The sequence below is a fragment of the Pezoporus wallicus genome, unplaced genomic scaffold (assembly GCF_028554395.1).
Source record: "Pezoporus wallicus isolate ANWC-B61680 ecotype Strahan unplaced genomic scaffold, APGP_CSIRO_Pwel_v1 contig_8185, whole genome shotgun sequence".
NCBI lineage: Eukaryota > Metazoa > Chordata > Aves > Psittaciformes > Psittacidae > Pezoporus > Pezoporus wallicus.
This window is the reverse complement of record NW_026638580.1, coordinates 364,815-379,704: the sequence shown is the minus strand read 5'-3', so window position 1 is coordinate 379,704 and position 14,890 is coordinate 364,815. Positions and strand designations below refer to the sequence as shown.

The 14,890-nt window shown below is 43.5% G+C and overlaps 1 protein-coding gene across 1 annotated transcript in view; it reads right to left on the bottom strand.

Moving 5' to 3' along the window:
- Positions 1-9,347: 9,347 nt before the first annotated feature.
- The window catches only part of ROR2 (receptor tyrosine kinase like orphan receptor 2), a 164,207-nt gene continuing 158,664 nt past the window's right edge, over positions 9,348-14,890 (bottom strand). The window contains exons 8-9 of the mRNA XM_057411231.1: positions 14,361-14,563; positions 9,348-12,720 (exon numbers count right to left, since the gene is read on the bottom strand). Of these exons, the coding sequence (XP_057267214.1) occupies positions 11,278-12,720; positions 14,361-14,563 (1,646 nt within the window). The 3' untranslated portion in view covers positions 9,348-11,277. The remainder of the gene's footprint in view (positions 12,721-14,360; positions 14,564-14,890) is intronic.

The following is a 14,890-nucleotide window of genomic DNA, read 5'->3' as shown; positions in this document are numbered from 1 at the left end:
AGCATGGATGGTGGCTCATACAAAATAAAGTTTTCTTCAGTTACAAATAAAAAATATGTGGCAACAAAAGCACATACTGCAAATCTTCATGATGATTATTTATTACTTAGTGTACAGAAGCAAGCATTCAATTTAATGAATATGGTAATTTTTAACTGATTTTTCCCCCCTAATTCCACCACTTTGAGTTAACAAAAGAACTTACTGAACAGACGGGTTATTTCCAGTTTTAGACACAGGTCTCAAAAAAGACAGTTAAACCATCAGGTACACTGTAATTGAGATAAAGTAAAGTTCCTCTTTCAGATCAATAGAAATGAGAAGTAGCTACATCGGATTCTGCGTTCCCTTGGTATCATAGTATTTTAAATTCCGACTCTCCTGGAGATTTACAGCCCTGTGAACCCCATACTATTTCCAGCTCCTGCCATAACCTCAGCTATATTACTTCCCCCTGCTTCTGCAATCTTGCAGTACTCAGCTAAGATTTAGAGCAGCGTTTTTTCATTTAGAACAACTGCATGGGGCCTGGGTTGGGAGAACACTGAGACCCTTATCACGGGTGTCGGAGGGACAGCAGGAGTGTAACTGTGACTGACATCCCCTCCACAAGTCCAGCGTGGGGGTGGTACTCCATGAGTGCTGCTAGGGCGTTCCTTGTGTCAGGGTCACCCTGGGAGTCTTTTCCTGGCACAGCCCTGAGTACTGTGACCAACAGGAAGCAGTGCCAGTGAAGGACTTCAGACCAGGAGGAACTGGGTTTGGATTCAGAGCTTCAAAAGACCTCACACAGCCCTGGAACATCTGCATGTTGCAGAAAGGGCAAAGGGCAAAGCACCACCTAAGGAACTGCAATTAGCTGAATATGCATTGCCCCTTGCTGTTTTGTGTCTGTATTCACATGTGTTTACATAGGTGTGTATGTGTGTATGTATATGTATATGTGTATGTGCACTCACGCACACACATTTCATTTGACCCTGAACACAGAGTATTGCCTTATATTCCAGGTTATTTTTTCTTCCAAAAGCAGGCATGTGTGTACACATGCACATGCAGGGGCTGCCTTCTACCTGAGGTCACAAAGCAAGTCAGGGGGCACAGTTTTCTGCAGTGGGAAACCAATGTTGGGAGCACCCAACGTGTGTCTATCAAGGAAAAGCAGTGCCTACAGAGTCCTGTCTCTACAGCTTTTCAACATCAAACACAGGACAAGACAGGAATATCAGTTGTTAAAATTTTCTACTGCATTTTTCTGGCAAGCAAACCCTGCTGAACCACCCTACATTTTATCACAGTAGATATAGTATGTTTTGTACTAGAGAAAGGTCTGCCTGAACAGGATATCATGGACTTGGCTTGTCAGCTGAGCACACTTAGTATTGCTTGATAGTCTCTAGATTGATCAGATGCCATCTTGCTAACTGAAGGAGCTAACGACTTGTCATTTCTGCATGCTAGACAAACTGAAGGATTGTAGAGGGTCACTTTGGGAAAAAAAAAAAAAAAAAGAAGAAAATTCAGATTTCTAGTAAGATGGAACTAAACCTTGTTCACTGAGCCATGCCATCATTCATGATGTATGCTACTACTCTTCTAATCTTATAATGCCCTTTTCCCAGTGTCTGAGAAAATCCCCAAAATCTGAATCCTGCAATTTGACTAACATTTCACAGATTTATTTACAGAGCAGGAGCATACATTAATCCTTACAATATGAATTAAACACCTTTCCTCAAATAGAGGATGGCTTTGCTAGTGGTTTTTTTTCTTCACATTTTGGGTAACCGTAATGCTGGTTTTGAGAAGTTTTCAGTAGAGCTTGCTAGTCTAGAAACAAAGTTACTGTCAAACTGTGACTTAAAAACATTAAAGCATGGCCTTACTTGAAGACAGAACTCTGCTTTCAGCTGGGTGTTTCATTCTTACACTTGTTTTGGCAAATACCTCAAGGGCTGACATCTTTTGAGAGTGCTCCAACTCAACAAGTGTCCCTGAGCTCCCTCCAGAAAGCACCAGACCTCTTCCTTTCGTTCCCGTATGGCCAAAGTGAGCTGATTTCACTGAACACAGAAGCTAGTGACATCTAATGAAATCTTTAGATAATAAGTGAAAAACAAGTTCTAATTTATATCTCTAATAAAAGTTTGAGGTCCTGTTACTATGTAGTAATTTCCCTTTGAATTACTATGATTATCTCCACAGCAGATACAGGAAGCAAAGGATTCATATCTCCACAGGAAGCATTTCCTTCCGGATCAGCCTTTAGAGAAATCATTAGATGAAACTGAGAGTAGTGATGGTTAGATGAAGGAATGAAGCTGCCTATCAAAGCCTGTAATAACAAAGCCTGTTTTACTGATCAGCACTGTGGGTGAATCCTCGGTTCTTATACAACTGTCTATATTGCACTGTTTCTAGTTCTGTTTTCCCTCTGGTAAACCAGATGAACACAATAATCCAGATCTCAGACAGTATCAGAACAGGATTCAGACTGGCGTTCTTGCCTGTTGACATGGGAGTCACGGAAAATGCAGAGACGATCAATGTGATCAAGCGATTGCCAAATTTATTACAAAGCCTTAACTCCTTATATACTATTTCTTACATGCACTTACAGTGATTTGGCATATTGTGATTGGATACATGTCTTGAAGACCCTTAGTGACTAACATATTGGTTAAGCACAGGTGTGAGAACTTGACCTCAAAAGCTTGCCAACAGTCCACAGTTGTCATTAGCTCAGTGAATTCCAGCTTCTTCCTATCTTGCTTGCTTAAGCTTCTTTGGGCCTCTCATGGCCTTGCTGTATCTTTCAGGACTATTCAAAGTTTATGTACCAATTATGCCTTCTCCCGTGAGAACACTGTCTCCACATCTCCCCCTTTTTGATTTATATATGTTTTGGGTGACCCTACTTGAGCAGGGGATTTGGGCTAGATTATATCTCCAACATATGCCAACTACAGGCTGCTGGGTCTGCCCCTTTTTTCTGCTGTATGGCTCTCTGATAACAGGGGAGGCCATCCTTCACAACAAGGTCTGGCATGGCATGTGTCCCCACTGCTCCACGCCTGCCGGGTTGCAGCCAACAGTGGAGCTAAAAGTTCTTCTTGGTGGCAAACACGGAGGCCAATCCACTCATGCCCTTGACTGTGGTAGCAGGCCTTTTGTCAGCCTCAGTCCTTGCACCTTGTTGTCAATGCACAGTTTCACCGGCTTCATCCAGTAACAAGTCGCTACTACAGCAAGGCACACACACATTTACATTAGCAGAGTAACTATTACAGGGTGCAGCAGGATGTTGAAGATGCGGATGGCAGCGAGGGACTAGCCAAAGAAATTTCTTACCAGTGGAATTCTCCCACCCTCTTAATTTGTTCCATCACCTGCTTTACAACACTACCATTGTATTAGAATCTTTCCAGCTTTTGCCTTAGCATTTTCTAGCAGCTACTGCATATTTCCATACTCTAACATCTCTTTTACAAGTGACAAATCTATACAATACAAGGTGTAGTTCCTCATTAGCAACTGGCTAGTAAATACAGGTGGTTTTATACACAAAATCACAGCCTCTAATAATAGCTACTTACAAGCACACATATTCAGGATGTTACTTTTCAGTTGCCCCCAAGTGATGTTTTGCAATCATTAGTTTTTCTCTTCCTGTATCTCATTCTGCTTGGGGTATTCACGGTCAGCTCCTGTAGCTGAGGCATCAGTTTTTTCCATTCGTCTGCTTGACAAACTCTGCAGGCAGTTGCCATGGACCTGTAGGCAGGAGGACACAAATATAGCCCCTCCTCCAGGTCATCAGTTCTTGAGAAGCAGACAGGTTAAACTGCACATTAACAGTCATGGAGTTTGCTGCATCATTGCCTCGTTTTTTGTTTTTGTTTTGTTTTTTTTTCTGCCACCCTGATGCTGCTTAGGGGGCGGCTCATAAAGCTTGTGGTTGCACTACCCCTCTCGCTTTTTTAGTTAGCAGTTCTTATTTCAACTGATCTATCTATTCCCCCAAGTCTTGGATTCACTCCCAGGTTACCTTAAACATACTAAGCAAGGCTCCTACCATGCACCCACTGTGTTGCGGGTGCTCCTTAGGCTTTGTCTGCGGTGTCTCTCCAAACTGCCTCAATACCTCAATAGGTTGAGAGGCTGGGTTTTGTTTTGTTTGTTTTTGTTTTTGTTTTTTTTTTGGGGGGGGGGGGGGGGGGGGGGGGGGGGCTTCACTCCTCGGCTCTGGCGTCCGTCGTGGCCATTCCGCCGGTGGAGCACCGGGAGCTGAATCGGAGGTCAGGGTTTTTTTTGTCTTTTTTCTTGTTGGCTGTTTTTTTTTTTTTCCAAAAGTTGCTCACCCTGCTTTGCACAGCTACAAACGCCGGCCTGCTCGGCAGCAGCTATAAAAGCGTGCCTGCTCGGCAGCAGCTACAGCTGCCTGCGTGCTTCAGCAGCACCCATAAATACCGCTGGCAACCGCACTTTTGCATTAACCCCTTCTTGCCCGAAATGTTAAACTGCTACCGGTTAAAAACTTTTACATGAACCCAACAACAAAAAGTACACAGAACACCGTCTGCCCTCAGCACGCACACACACACGTATGGGATCCCACAAGCACACTCCACACAAGTACAATATTTGAAGCACAAAATCCAGACAATCATTACTCCCACTACAGTCCCACGCACAGAACGTGGCACAAGGACCCTGTGGAGACTAACAGCAAACCAGCTCCGAGAAGCATCATTGCAGTGCGAGGTGGCAGGCTCATCCTTAGCGGGCGTCCCCGCAGAGGCTCTGCCTCCCCCACATCGCATGAGGCTTGGGCTTTTATACTGACCAAAATGCACACTCATTCCGACACAGGTGGCCAGCCTGTGCTGGAAGAAGTGGCCAGCAGTATCTATAAAGGTCTCCAAAGGTCAATAGAAACCGGGACATACTTATATTTGCCAATTTCTAGTACATGAGTATCACAGAGAAACTGTATTAAATGAGTTGTATATGGGATCCCAAGTCCATGGTCCGTCACAGTATGCCCAATACCCCTGATAAGAGCATAAGAGAGACCTTCCCACCACCAGAAAATCACACAATACATCTGTATCCCGTGCTGATCTCGCTTCCCTGGAGGTTTGGGGGAGGGGGGCATGGGGGTGGGGGTGATGGGGTGGTGGTGGGGTGTGTTTTTTTTCTGTTTTGTTTTTTTTTTTTTTACTTTAACGTAAAAAAAGGTTGCTCACTTCACTTTAAGAAAGGCTGAAAACATACATAAAACGGATGTCCTGAGCTCAAATTTCAATTCATTCAATCACTGACAAGGGGGGTGTCCTGGAGCGGTGCTGACTCTTTCCAGGGTTTCACCCATCGAGCTGGCACCCACCGCAAACCAGAATCTGTAATTTACACACATACAACCTCAACCAGTTAGTTTTACTTCCGCAGGACCTTTCCAAATGCCGGTTTCCAAATCCTTGTACTGGACCAGAATACCCAGAGTTTTAGTCATATAACCTGAACCTAATGCCTGACCATGTATTATAGCAGGGGGATCATTAAAGTCTCCTGTCAATCGCAAAAAAAATCATAACATACACAGCTTGAGTATAAGAGGATTTTAACCCATGTGGTCACTGCTTGTCAGGCCTCCTTAACTATTTTGAGATCAAAAGCTTCCCACTCTTTAACCCCCATGCTGTGTAGTAAACACAGGATATGCAGAGAGGCCCATTGCAGAAAATTCACCTGTAATAATTGCATCTTTGATTAACCCATGCCAACAGTGCACAGGATTTGTGCCCCCCATCGATACCTCTCCCACACCCTCCCCCTGTTTGCCGTCTTTAAGGAAGGGGTTTTACGGAGGATAAGGTGAAGGCGCCGATGGAGATGTGTCAATCCGAGTCTCCAGGGCTTCAAGCTTTTTTGTCAATTGTTGCAGCTGAGCGTCTCCAGGGCCAGTGAGTAGTTGCTGATGAGCTGAGCAGACCAACCCGGGAGACAAAGAGTGAGAGTCTGGAAGCAGAGGATATAAATCTGGCTCGGATTCAGGGGACCTGGGGTCTGATCCTGGGTCGAACTCAGGGTCTCCGTTGTTCACAGCTATGTCTTTCTTGTCAGGTCTCTCGTTCGGTATGTGGCCATCTGCGGACCTGGCTCTTGCTTTCATCAGCTCGGGGCATTGTTTTTTTTCGGCGCCGTTCCAGGTACCACAGGAGGTGCAAAAGTCATAGCCGCAGCACTATGATGGGGGTTAGGGGAGACAGCCCCTTCTGGAGCTGCGGCAGCAAATACAGAAGCTACCACCGCCCTTTCCAGTTTCATCTCTTTCAAAGTCTCTAACACCAGTCTCCAAAGTGTAGAGTGTTTCTGTGCACCTTTGGTCCCTTTACTAACCTTGCGATCACGGGACCACTTTAACAGCCGCTGTAAGGCGGCACTATCATATTGCAGTCCTCTCTTAGAGAGAATGTGTTGGAGGAGCTTCACCACCGCCTGTTCCTCTTTGGATAGCAAGTGCCCCATCTCCTCCCCGGCCGCTCACCTGATCAGGGTGAGATTCCCGAAGCTTTGCAGACGTCTGACTTCCCAGCGCCGGGGCAGAGCTGAATTTCGGCCGGCTCTCCGCCCCCTCCTTTTTGTCAGACCTTCAAACTCGTCTTCGTCGAGTTACCGATCGGAGGGTCCCTGTGCGGGTGCCACTTGTTGACATGGGAGTCACGGAGAACGCAGAGACGATCAATGTGGTCAAGCGATTGCCAAATTTATTACAAAGCCTTAACTCCTTATATACTATTTCTTACATGCACTTACAGTGAAATGCATATTGTGATTGGATACATGTCTTGAAGACCCTTAGTGACTAACATATTGGTTAAGCACAGGTGTGAGAACTTGACCTCAAAAGCTTGCCAACAGTCCACAGTTGTCATTAGCTCAGTGAATTCCAGCTTCTTCCTATCTTGCTTGCTTAAGCTTCTTTGGGCCTCTCATGGCCTTGCTGTATCTTTCAGGATTATTCAGAGTTTATGTACCAATTATGCATTCTCCTGTGAGAACACTGTCTCCACACTTGCCAGGCTGCACTAGCATGGTGGAGGTGTGGCAGAGCTACAGTTACTTGGTGTCTCCACTCAGACTTTGAACCATACCCTATCGTCTCTGCTCTGTGATTGCAAATTCATCTCTCATCTACACCATTTGCTTTTGCAAACAGACTCACACTTGTTTTCAAGCACAGCAGATGCCCAGCTGACCAAGCCACTGCTGAACTCTACAGAGTTTTGGTTCTTTGTGCTCTAGGATACATGAACCCTAAGAAAGTCCTGTCACAAGTCAAGACTTCCCCTTAGCACTTGTGAATACGCTACACCCACCCACCCCCCACCTCATATTCCAGCTTCTGCCTCTTTGCCTCTTCCTCACCAGGACTCATGAATATGTGCAGTGCACACCTTGAGGCTTGCTGCTGCTGGTCTGATCTCCAGCCTTGCCAGGGACTTGCTCAGCACAAGCACTAGCATAGAGTTAATTTTCTTCCTAGTAGCTGGTACAGTGCTGTGTTTTGTCTTTAGTCTGAGAACAGTGCTGATAACACATTGATGTTTTAGCTGTTGTTGAGCAGTGCTTACTCTGATAAAAAGACTTTTCTGTTTCTTGTGCTCTGCCAGTGAGAAGAGGCACAAGATGCTGGGAGGAAACAGAGACAGGACACCTGACCCAAACTAGCCAAAGGGATATTCCACACCACAGCACATTATGCCCAGTTTATAAACCTGAGGGAATCACCCAGAAAGGGATGATCACTGCTTGGGGCTGGGAGGGCATCGGTTAAGTGGGTGGTGAGAAACTGTGTTGCCCATCACTTGGTTGTTTTTTTCCTCCCTTTATTTCTTATTATCATCATTTACTTTATTTCAACTATTAAACTGTGCTTACTCCAACCAGTAAGTTTTTACCTTTTTCCCTGATTCTCCTCCACATCTCAGTAGAGGGGTGGGAGTGAGTGAGCTGCTGCATGGTACTTCACTGCCAGCTGGAATTAAACCATGATGAGCTCTTTCTTCAAAACAGTCTGAGCCAAGATCAAACGCATGCAAAATATCAGAGAGCTGGGATTGAGTAAGGACAGCTAAATCAATTGGTATGGACAGGGGGGGAAAGCATGCAGCAAGTCCAGTGTCATACAGCACCGGAGATGTGGAAGAGGGTATCTCTGTTGGCTGCAGCCTCCTGTCTCATCAGTGGGCTGCTGTGGACACTACCAATGCTCTATCAATTTTTCCTAATTTTCAGCACCTGTCCTCTTGGGAAGACCATGGTGGCTGAAGCAGAGAAGGCAACTAGAAAGAGGCAGAAAACTTTTGAAATATCCCCATCTTCTCAAAAACACCTTGCCTTCTCCAGACATGTATTCGTTGCCTAGAAAAGTTGTTCTGCAACCAGAACAAACCCCAGCTTTATTAGCTCTAATATGAATATATAACTTTGCATGCCCTAGTGAGGAGCATTATGCTGGTTTTGCTGGGCCACAACCTCAAGCCTTCCCTCCTGTATTCCCACCTTACTGCCTTATCACATCCACTTACTACCACATGCTTTCCCTGCTCTTCCTTGGCCTTGCTTCCAAACCTTGAGGAGGAAAGGCAAATCCTGACTGGGGGTTACTGCAGCAGTTACCACCAGCAAATTGCCTGGCAAATTGCAGAGCAACATGTTACTGCCAATCTATATGACTTCCACTGATGCGGTTGTGGTATCCATTTGTGCAGAGGTGCTCACCTGAGCCACCAAGGAGGTGTTTGCATGCTGTCATGGCTCTGATTGTGGCAGCTCAGGCAAGTATGTTCACATCAACAGAAGGGAGGAAACCCCTCACAGCAGTACTATCACCAAGGCTGGGCTAGAGAATTGTATACCAATCCTCTAATATCACTTTGAGAGAGCATCCACATCTTGGTGGGGATGGGAAAGTCAGTATAGGAGTATGTCCTAATTTTTCTGACTACAGTGACTTACAGGCTTGAATTTATGAAGCATGAAGAAGGGAATTAGGAGTTTTGTGAACTGCATCCAAAGCCCCCAGAGCTGTAATGCTCCTTGGCTGTCAGAAATGGGCTGAACCTCAGACAGTGCTGTACAGAACCTTCCACTGACTGCCACTCATTTGTTTATTATACCTCATCTCTCACTGACATATCTGTGGTGTAACTTGGACCACTTACTCTTCTTTTTTTAAGGCAATAGGTTAGCGAAGGAAGTCAATGTAGTTGATTGATGAAGTTCATTAATCTGAGAAAGTGAAACCTAGAAGAAACAAAGAACTAAAAGTAAATAACCAATGTGGTTTTATTTATTTATCCTTTATTTAGTAATAGCACCCAAAGCTGCATTATATTAACACAAGTAATAAAGCTTTCATATTTATTCCTACCAGTGCATTTCCAAATCCAGATGAAATGCTGGAAATAAGTAATGCTGCCATACCATGAACACAGGGTGTAGATCACAATGATACACAACTAAGAAGTGAATCCCAATGCAATAAAAATAGAAAGTTGTAGCTTAGGTATGAAACCTGTAACCTAAGGAACTGTGCCCATCTCTATTTCCACAAAATACCATAACAAAACATTGGCTGTAGGAACTATAAAGATAACATACTTAATGATATGTTTTGTATCACGTTATTGAATACCCCGTGTTGGATGTACAACTTATAGCTATAGTGTGTGTTGGCTACAACTCTACAATAAGAATGTGTATGGCTTATGTAACAGAAAGGGTCATGAAATGTGTGGACCTGTCTGCATGTTTAACAAAATGAAACAGCAATACAATAAAAACTGCACCACATGTGAATATTGAAAATGGTTAAGTTATAAAGTCATTCATCCAAAAATCCAAATACTTCAATGAAAGAAAGTATATAAAATGTAGTAAAACATAAATTACATTTAAAGGTCTGTACATGATTCATCCTGCAAATAGAAGCACAAAACCAGCACTTTGTACAGTAAATTGCTTATTTTGGTCTTCTAAAGTTCAAAGATTCATTTTGTCTAAAGAGGCAGGAAAAAACACGGTTTCACATGCAATCCAGCAGTAATTGTGGTAAATCAAGTAATGACTCTGCACAAAACCCAACACTTTAACAATGTAGGAACATATGATGTGGAGCTCTTTTCTGTACTTGATAACCAATATGCAATTAAAGTTGGATTGTTAAGTTAGTGCACACCTACAATATCCCCTACAATATCCCCATTTTTGGTTAACAGTGTATTAAGGCTGCTTGCTGCTGAAAATGCACAGCAGAGAAAGAATACTTTCATCCATAAATGCAGTCAGACGATTTTGTTTGGAAGCTTCTGTTGCAGTCATTCATTGGGAATGATGAAAAAAAGCCATGCTCTCTCCTCTCATGGTATTCCACAAGATGTTGTGGATGCTATAAGTCTATATGGGTTCAGAATCATTTGGATAAATTCATGGTAGAAAATTCCATCAGAGTTATTAAACAGAAAAAAAAACACCACTTCTGGCTTGGGAAGTCCCTAAGCCGCAAATTGCTGGAGCCTGGGGAAATACCCTGGGGAAACTGCCCTTGCATCTTCCCTGGGTGGACATTATTGATGGCCTTTCATTACATGCTGCTGGGCTGGACAGACCTGTGGTCTGACCAAGCACAGTCAATTTTATGTTCAGATTCCTTACTCTTCTGGTTATTGTAATACAGACATAGATCAGTATTCTCAACTTGTTATTTTTTCAGACTCAAAAAGCAAGTAACAATCTTGTGTCCATTATATCAAAGAGATAAATACTATTAACTAAGCTGTCCCATCACATCCAGGGCAATTCTTTATGCTCAGAGCAATTCAGCAACCTTAGCTGGATTCCTTTTTGTGTTATTGGTTTAAGCATAATTCACTAACATTACACTCACGTATCATGATATACATGATGTGCAATGCCACTCTGCAATATGTTGCACAGCAACAGTACATAACTGAAAAGCAGCTTCCCTCAAAAACTGTAGAACAGTAAAAAAGATTAAACTCAGCAATTCTATACCACTGTATTTGCAAAATATGATGGTGGGAATGGTCAGTAAACCTGGTATATCATTACTGCCGCACTTTACACGGTTGTAGGGTTTTTAGTTTTGATTCCTTTAGTCAGATCAAAAATCACTGCTATTAAGCCTAAGGATCTACAGTCTCCATGCATGGAAGTGACGTGAAATTCTCAGTAATAAGGCCAAATTCCTTAGGCTTCTGACTGAATTTCTGCTTCGTCCATCTGAAGTGTGTCATTATCACCCAGCAATTCTGTTTCAGGCACAGAGCTCTCCTCTTCCTCCTCCTCCTGGACAGGATTCTGGGTGATGTCTTCCGTTCCATTGTGTGTGTCATCCGTGCCCTCTGAAAGCGGAGCAGCCCTGTCTGCCACTGATGCATTGGAAGGTGCCGTTGTTACATAGCCTGTGCTAGTGGATCCACTCCCGCTGTGGTGGGAGCCTGGTTTGGGAATGATTTGGGGAGGCATTTGCTGAGGAGCCATCTGCACTGGAATTTGGACGGGATAAAAATTTGGCAAGTAAGCACCGTAGGCAGGCATTGGCTGGTAACCATTGACTGGAATGTAGAGCTGAGGAGGTGGGACCATTGGTCTCATCTGCCCTTTCATTTGTATGAACTGTGGTTGAGGGAAAGCTGGAGCTTTCTGCTTTGGTCCAATGTACCTAGCATTGCTGACATTGCTAACAGGGCTTGTGCTGAGAGAACTTGTTTGTGTGGTGTTGCTTGCCCCAGAGGTTTGCGCTGAGCTGTTGTAATTAGAAAGGTTTCCCCACGTTCTTAGTCTATTGTGTATATCTTTAAATCTTGGTCTTCTATTGGGAAATTCATTCCAACACTCCAACATCAAAGTGTATATCCATGTGGGGCAGTCATCAGGACATGGCAAAACCTGTCGGTTCCTTATCATCTCAATGACATCCTGGTTAGAATAACCACAGTAAGGCTGCAGGCCATAGCTGAAAACTTCCCACAGGACAACTCCATATGACCATATATCTGAATCAATAGAAAACTTGCCATACATAATAGCCTCAGGGGACATCCACCGGATAGGAAGAAGGGAATTTCCCATCAGTTTGTAGTAATCAGCAGCGTAAACTTCCCTGAAAAGGCCTAAATCAGATATTTTCACATTCAGTTTATCAAACACCAGTATATTCCTAGTGGCCAAGTCCTTGTGGACAACATGGTGGCTTGAAAGATATTCCATTCCTGCAGCTATCTGAGTCACGATGTGGAAAAAATCTGCTGGTTCCAGAGTGGATTTTACTGTCTTGTCATCATCAGTGCTGCCAACATCTGAATGGGGAGATCTCATCACCAAGAACTCATGGAGGTCACTGTGGGAACAATAACTAAATATCATGCTTATGGGTTGTTCCTTTGTCACTATTCCCAGCAAACAAACAATGTTTGGGTGCTGTAATCGTGATCTCATCATTGCCTCATGTTTGAATTCTTCCCGAAGAGCCAGTTCTGCTTTGTCTTTAAGTGTCTTGATAGCAACAGCTTGCGTCTGTTCACCTGGTGCTGTACCAAAAAGATGTCCCTTGTAGACTTTGCCAAATCTCTCCTCTCCTAATTCCTCCATAAACCGCACAGTGGATAGATTGATTTCTTTAAGTTTAGCCTGAAATGACATAAAGAAAGTAATGTCACAATGTTTTCTAAACGATACAGTATCTTTTTAAAGAAAAGCTCCTACTGATTAGATGCCCCAAATGGAAGATAAACTAGGTCAAAATGACTTCTAAGCTTTTTGTGTATTCACATCATATATTGATTTTACAGTTAACCTTGAAATGAGTTATACTATTATCAGAAGTGTAAATTAAATTATGCTGAAAGTTGACAAGTGTAATTATTTTTACAAAAGAGCAACCATATTTCCTGCAAGCTAAATGAATAATCGGTTCAGGGTAAATCTGGCAACCAATGATATCTATTAGCTGCAGCTGCACATGTCCTACAGATTGGCCCAGTGGTGCTCACTGGAGATTCATCAGAAAAGCTGTGGGCACTGGCTGAGGAGCTGGCAGCCTCAGGGCAAACTGAAACATCCTAAAACAAGGAGGAACAAAACCTCTCTCCTTCGATTCTGCAGTAGCAGATATGCTCTTTTTCTTTCATTGCACTACAGGAATGGCCACTGCCTGTGGGTAGCAGTATGTAGTATCCCCACTGAGAAACTTCATGTTAGCTCTCTGATGAAAAGGGGCTGGAAGAGGAGCAGAAGAAAGAAGGAATTTCTCTCTAGTACATGAACGACAAGGTGGCAAACCCATGAGTGCAGGTGGCAGGGAAAGCAAGGGAGTTTGTTATCGTGATCTAATGGGTCCGTCCTGACCATCTCTATGGGCTAGAGGAGTCCCCAGATGGGACAGATGCAGCTGGCACAGCTTCACACACAGGCCATCACAGAAGGCTGGAAAGGGGCTTTAACAGGTGATTTGGGAACAAACTCTTATTTTAGTTGCCAACAGAACAGACCAGACAGTTTCCAGCACAGCCCAGACTCAGCCATTAAACCTCCCCCTTATCAACACAAAATCAATGCAATTTGTTGCAACTGGCAATATCCTGCAAATATTCACAGTTTCCTGAACAGATGTTGTCAATTGTTTCAAATTAAGCATTGTGGGTTTTTTTAGAGCTTGCAGCTTGTAAATGCTGTGATTAAAAATTCAGCATTAGCTTTGACCAGGATTTTAGTATAGAGATCAGTTAGTTGACCCAGAAAATCATATGCAGGAGCTGAGATCTGTAGGCAGGAGTTCAAAGCCATTTTTGTTTCACCATCTTTTGTGACACACAGTCTTAGAAACATGTTGCACCCTGGCTCAGCTGCCTGCACAGTGGTGGTTCAGAATACCAGTGGACTGAGCTGATGGATTAGACAAGAAACCCCACCGTGAATCCTGCTTTAAACAAGCTAACCACCTGCATCATTACCAGGAGTGAAAATGAGCTGTAGGCTGAAGACTGGATCAGAAATAACATTTCTAGTTACTTTGACAGCAGGCAGAATGGGAATTAGCAGGTAAGGACAAATGTCACAAAATACTTTGTCCTGAAAGCTGTTGCCCAAGGCTGGGATTTCTACACACAGATAGTGAGTTCAAGACCTGTTTTTCACTAAAGTAAATGGCCAGCATGGTATGGAAATCACATCCCTCACAATACAGCTCAATTTGAACACTGATAACCTGAGGCACTGAAAATCATGACATTTTAGAAATATGTGGCCTAAGCAAATTCTGGAAAAAATACCTGTTTGTGTTGATTAATGAGTGGCATTTCCATGTCCTGGCTGGGAGATGCCATCAGCTGGCGGCGCTGTGGTGTAGCAGCAGATGCCTTCTGCTTGTTTCTGCACATGCACACCAGGAAGAACAGGCAGGCGATAACCAGAGGGATGGCTATGCTGGGAACCAGGATATAGAGGATTCCCATTTTACTGTTGTCACGTGGACCTGTCAGGCACAGAAATGTTCATTGTTTACAGTAAATAATTTTAATGCATCCTATAGTAAAGAAACAAAACAAACACAAAAGCAAACAAAAATTGCAGTATGATTATTAATACTTGCAAACAGAAGTCACTTTACTGCCTCCCCCTTCTCTGTAATTTTCCATTAAATATTTCAAACAAGTTTCAATGGACATAGCAACTAACAGTATGAAGATAAGTCAGGAGCCCCACATTTAATGCACTGCCTGTAGCAGTATGTGTTTTATTTCATTTTCTTTTGGGGACTCCAGTTGTGGAAACTGCAGTACACAGACTACAGTATCATTGC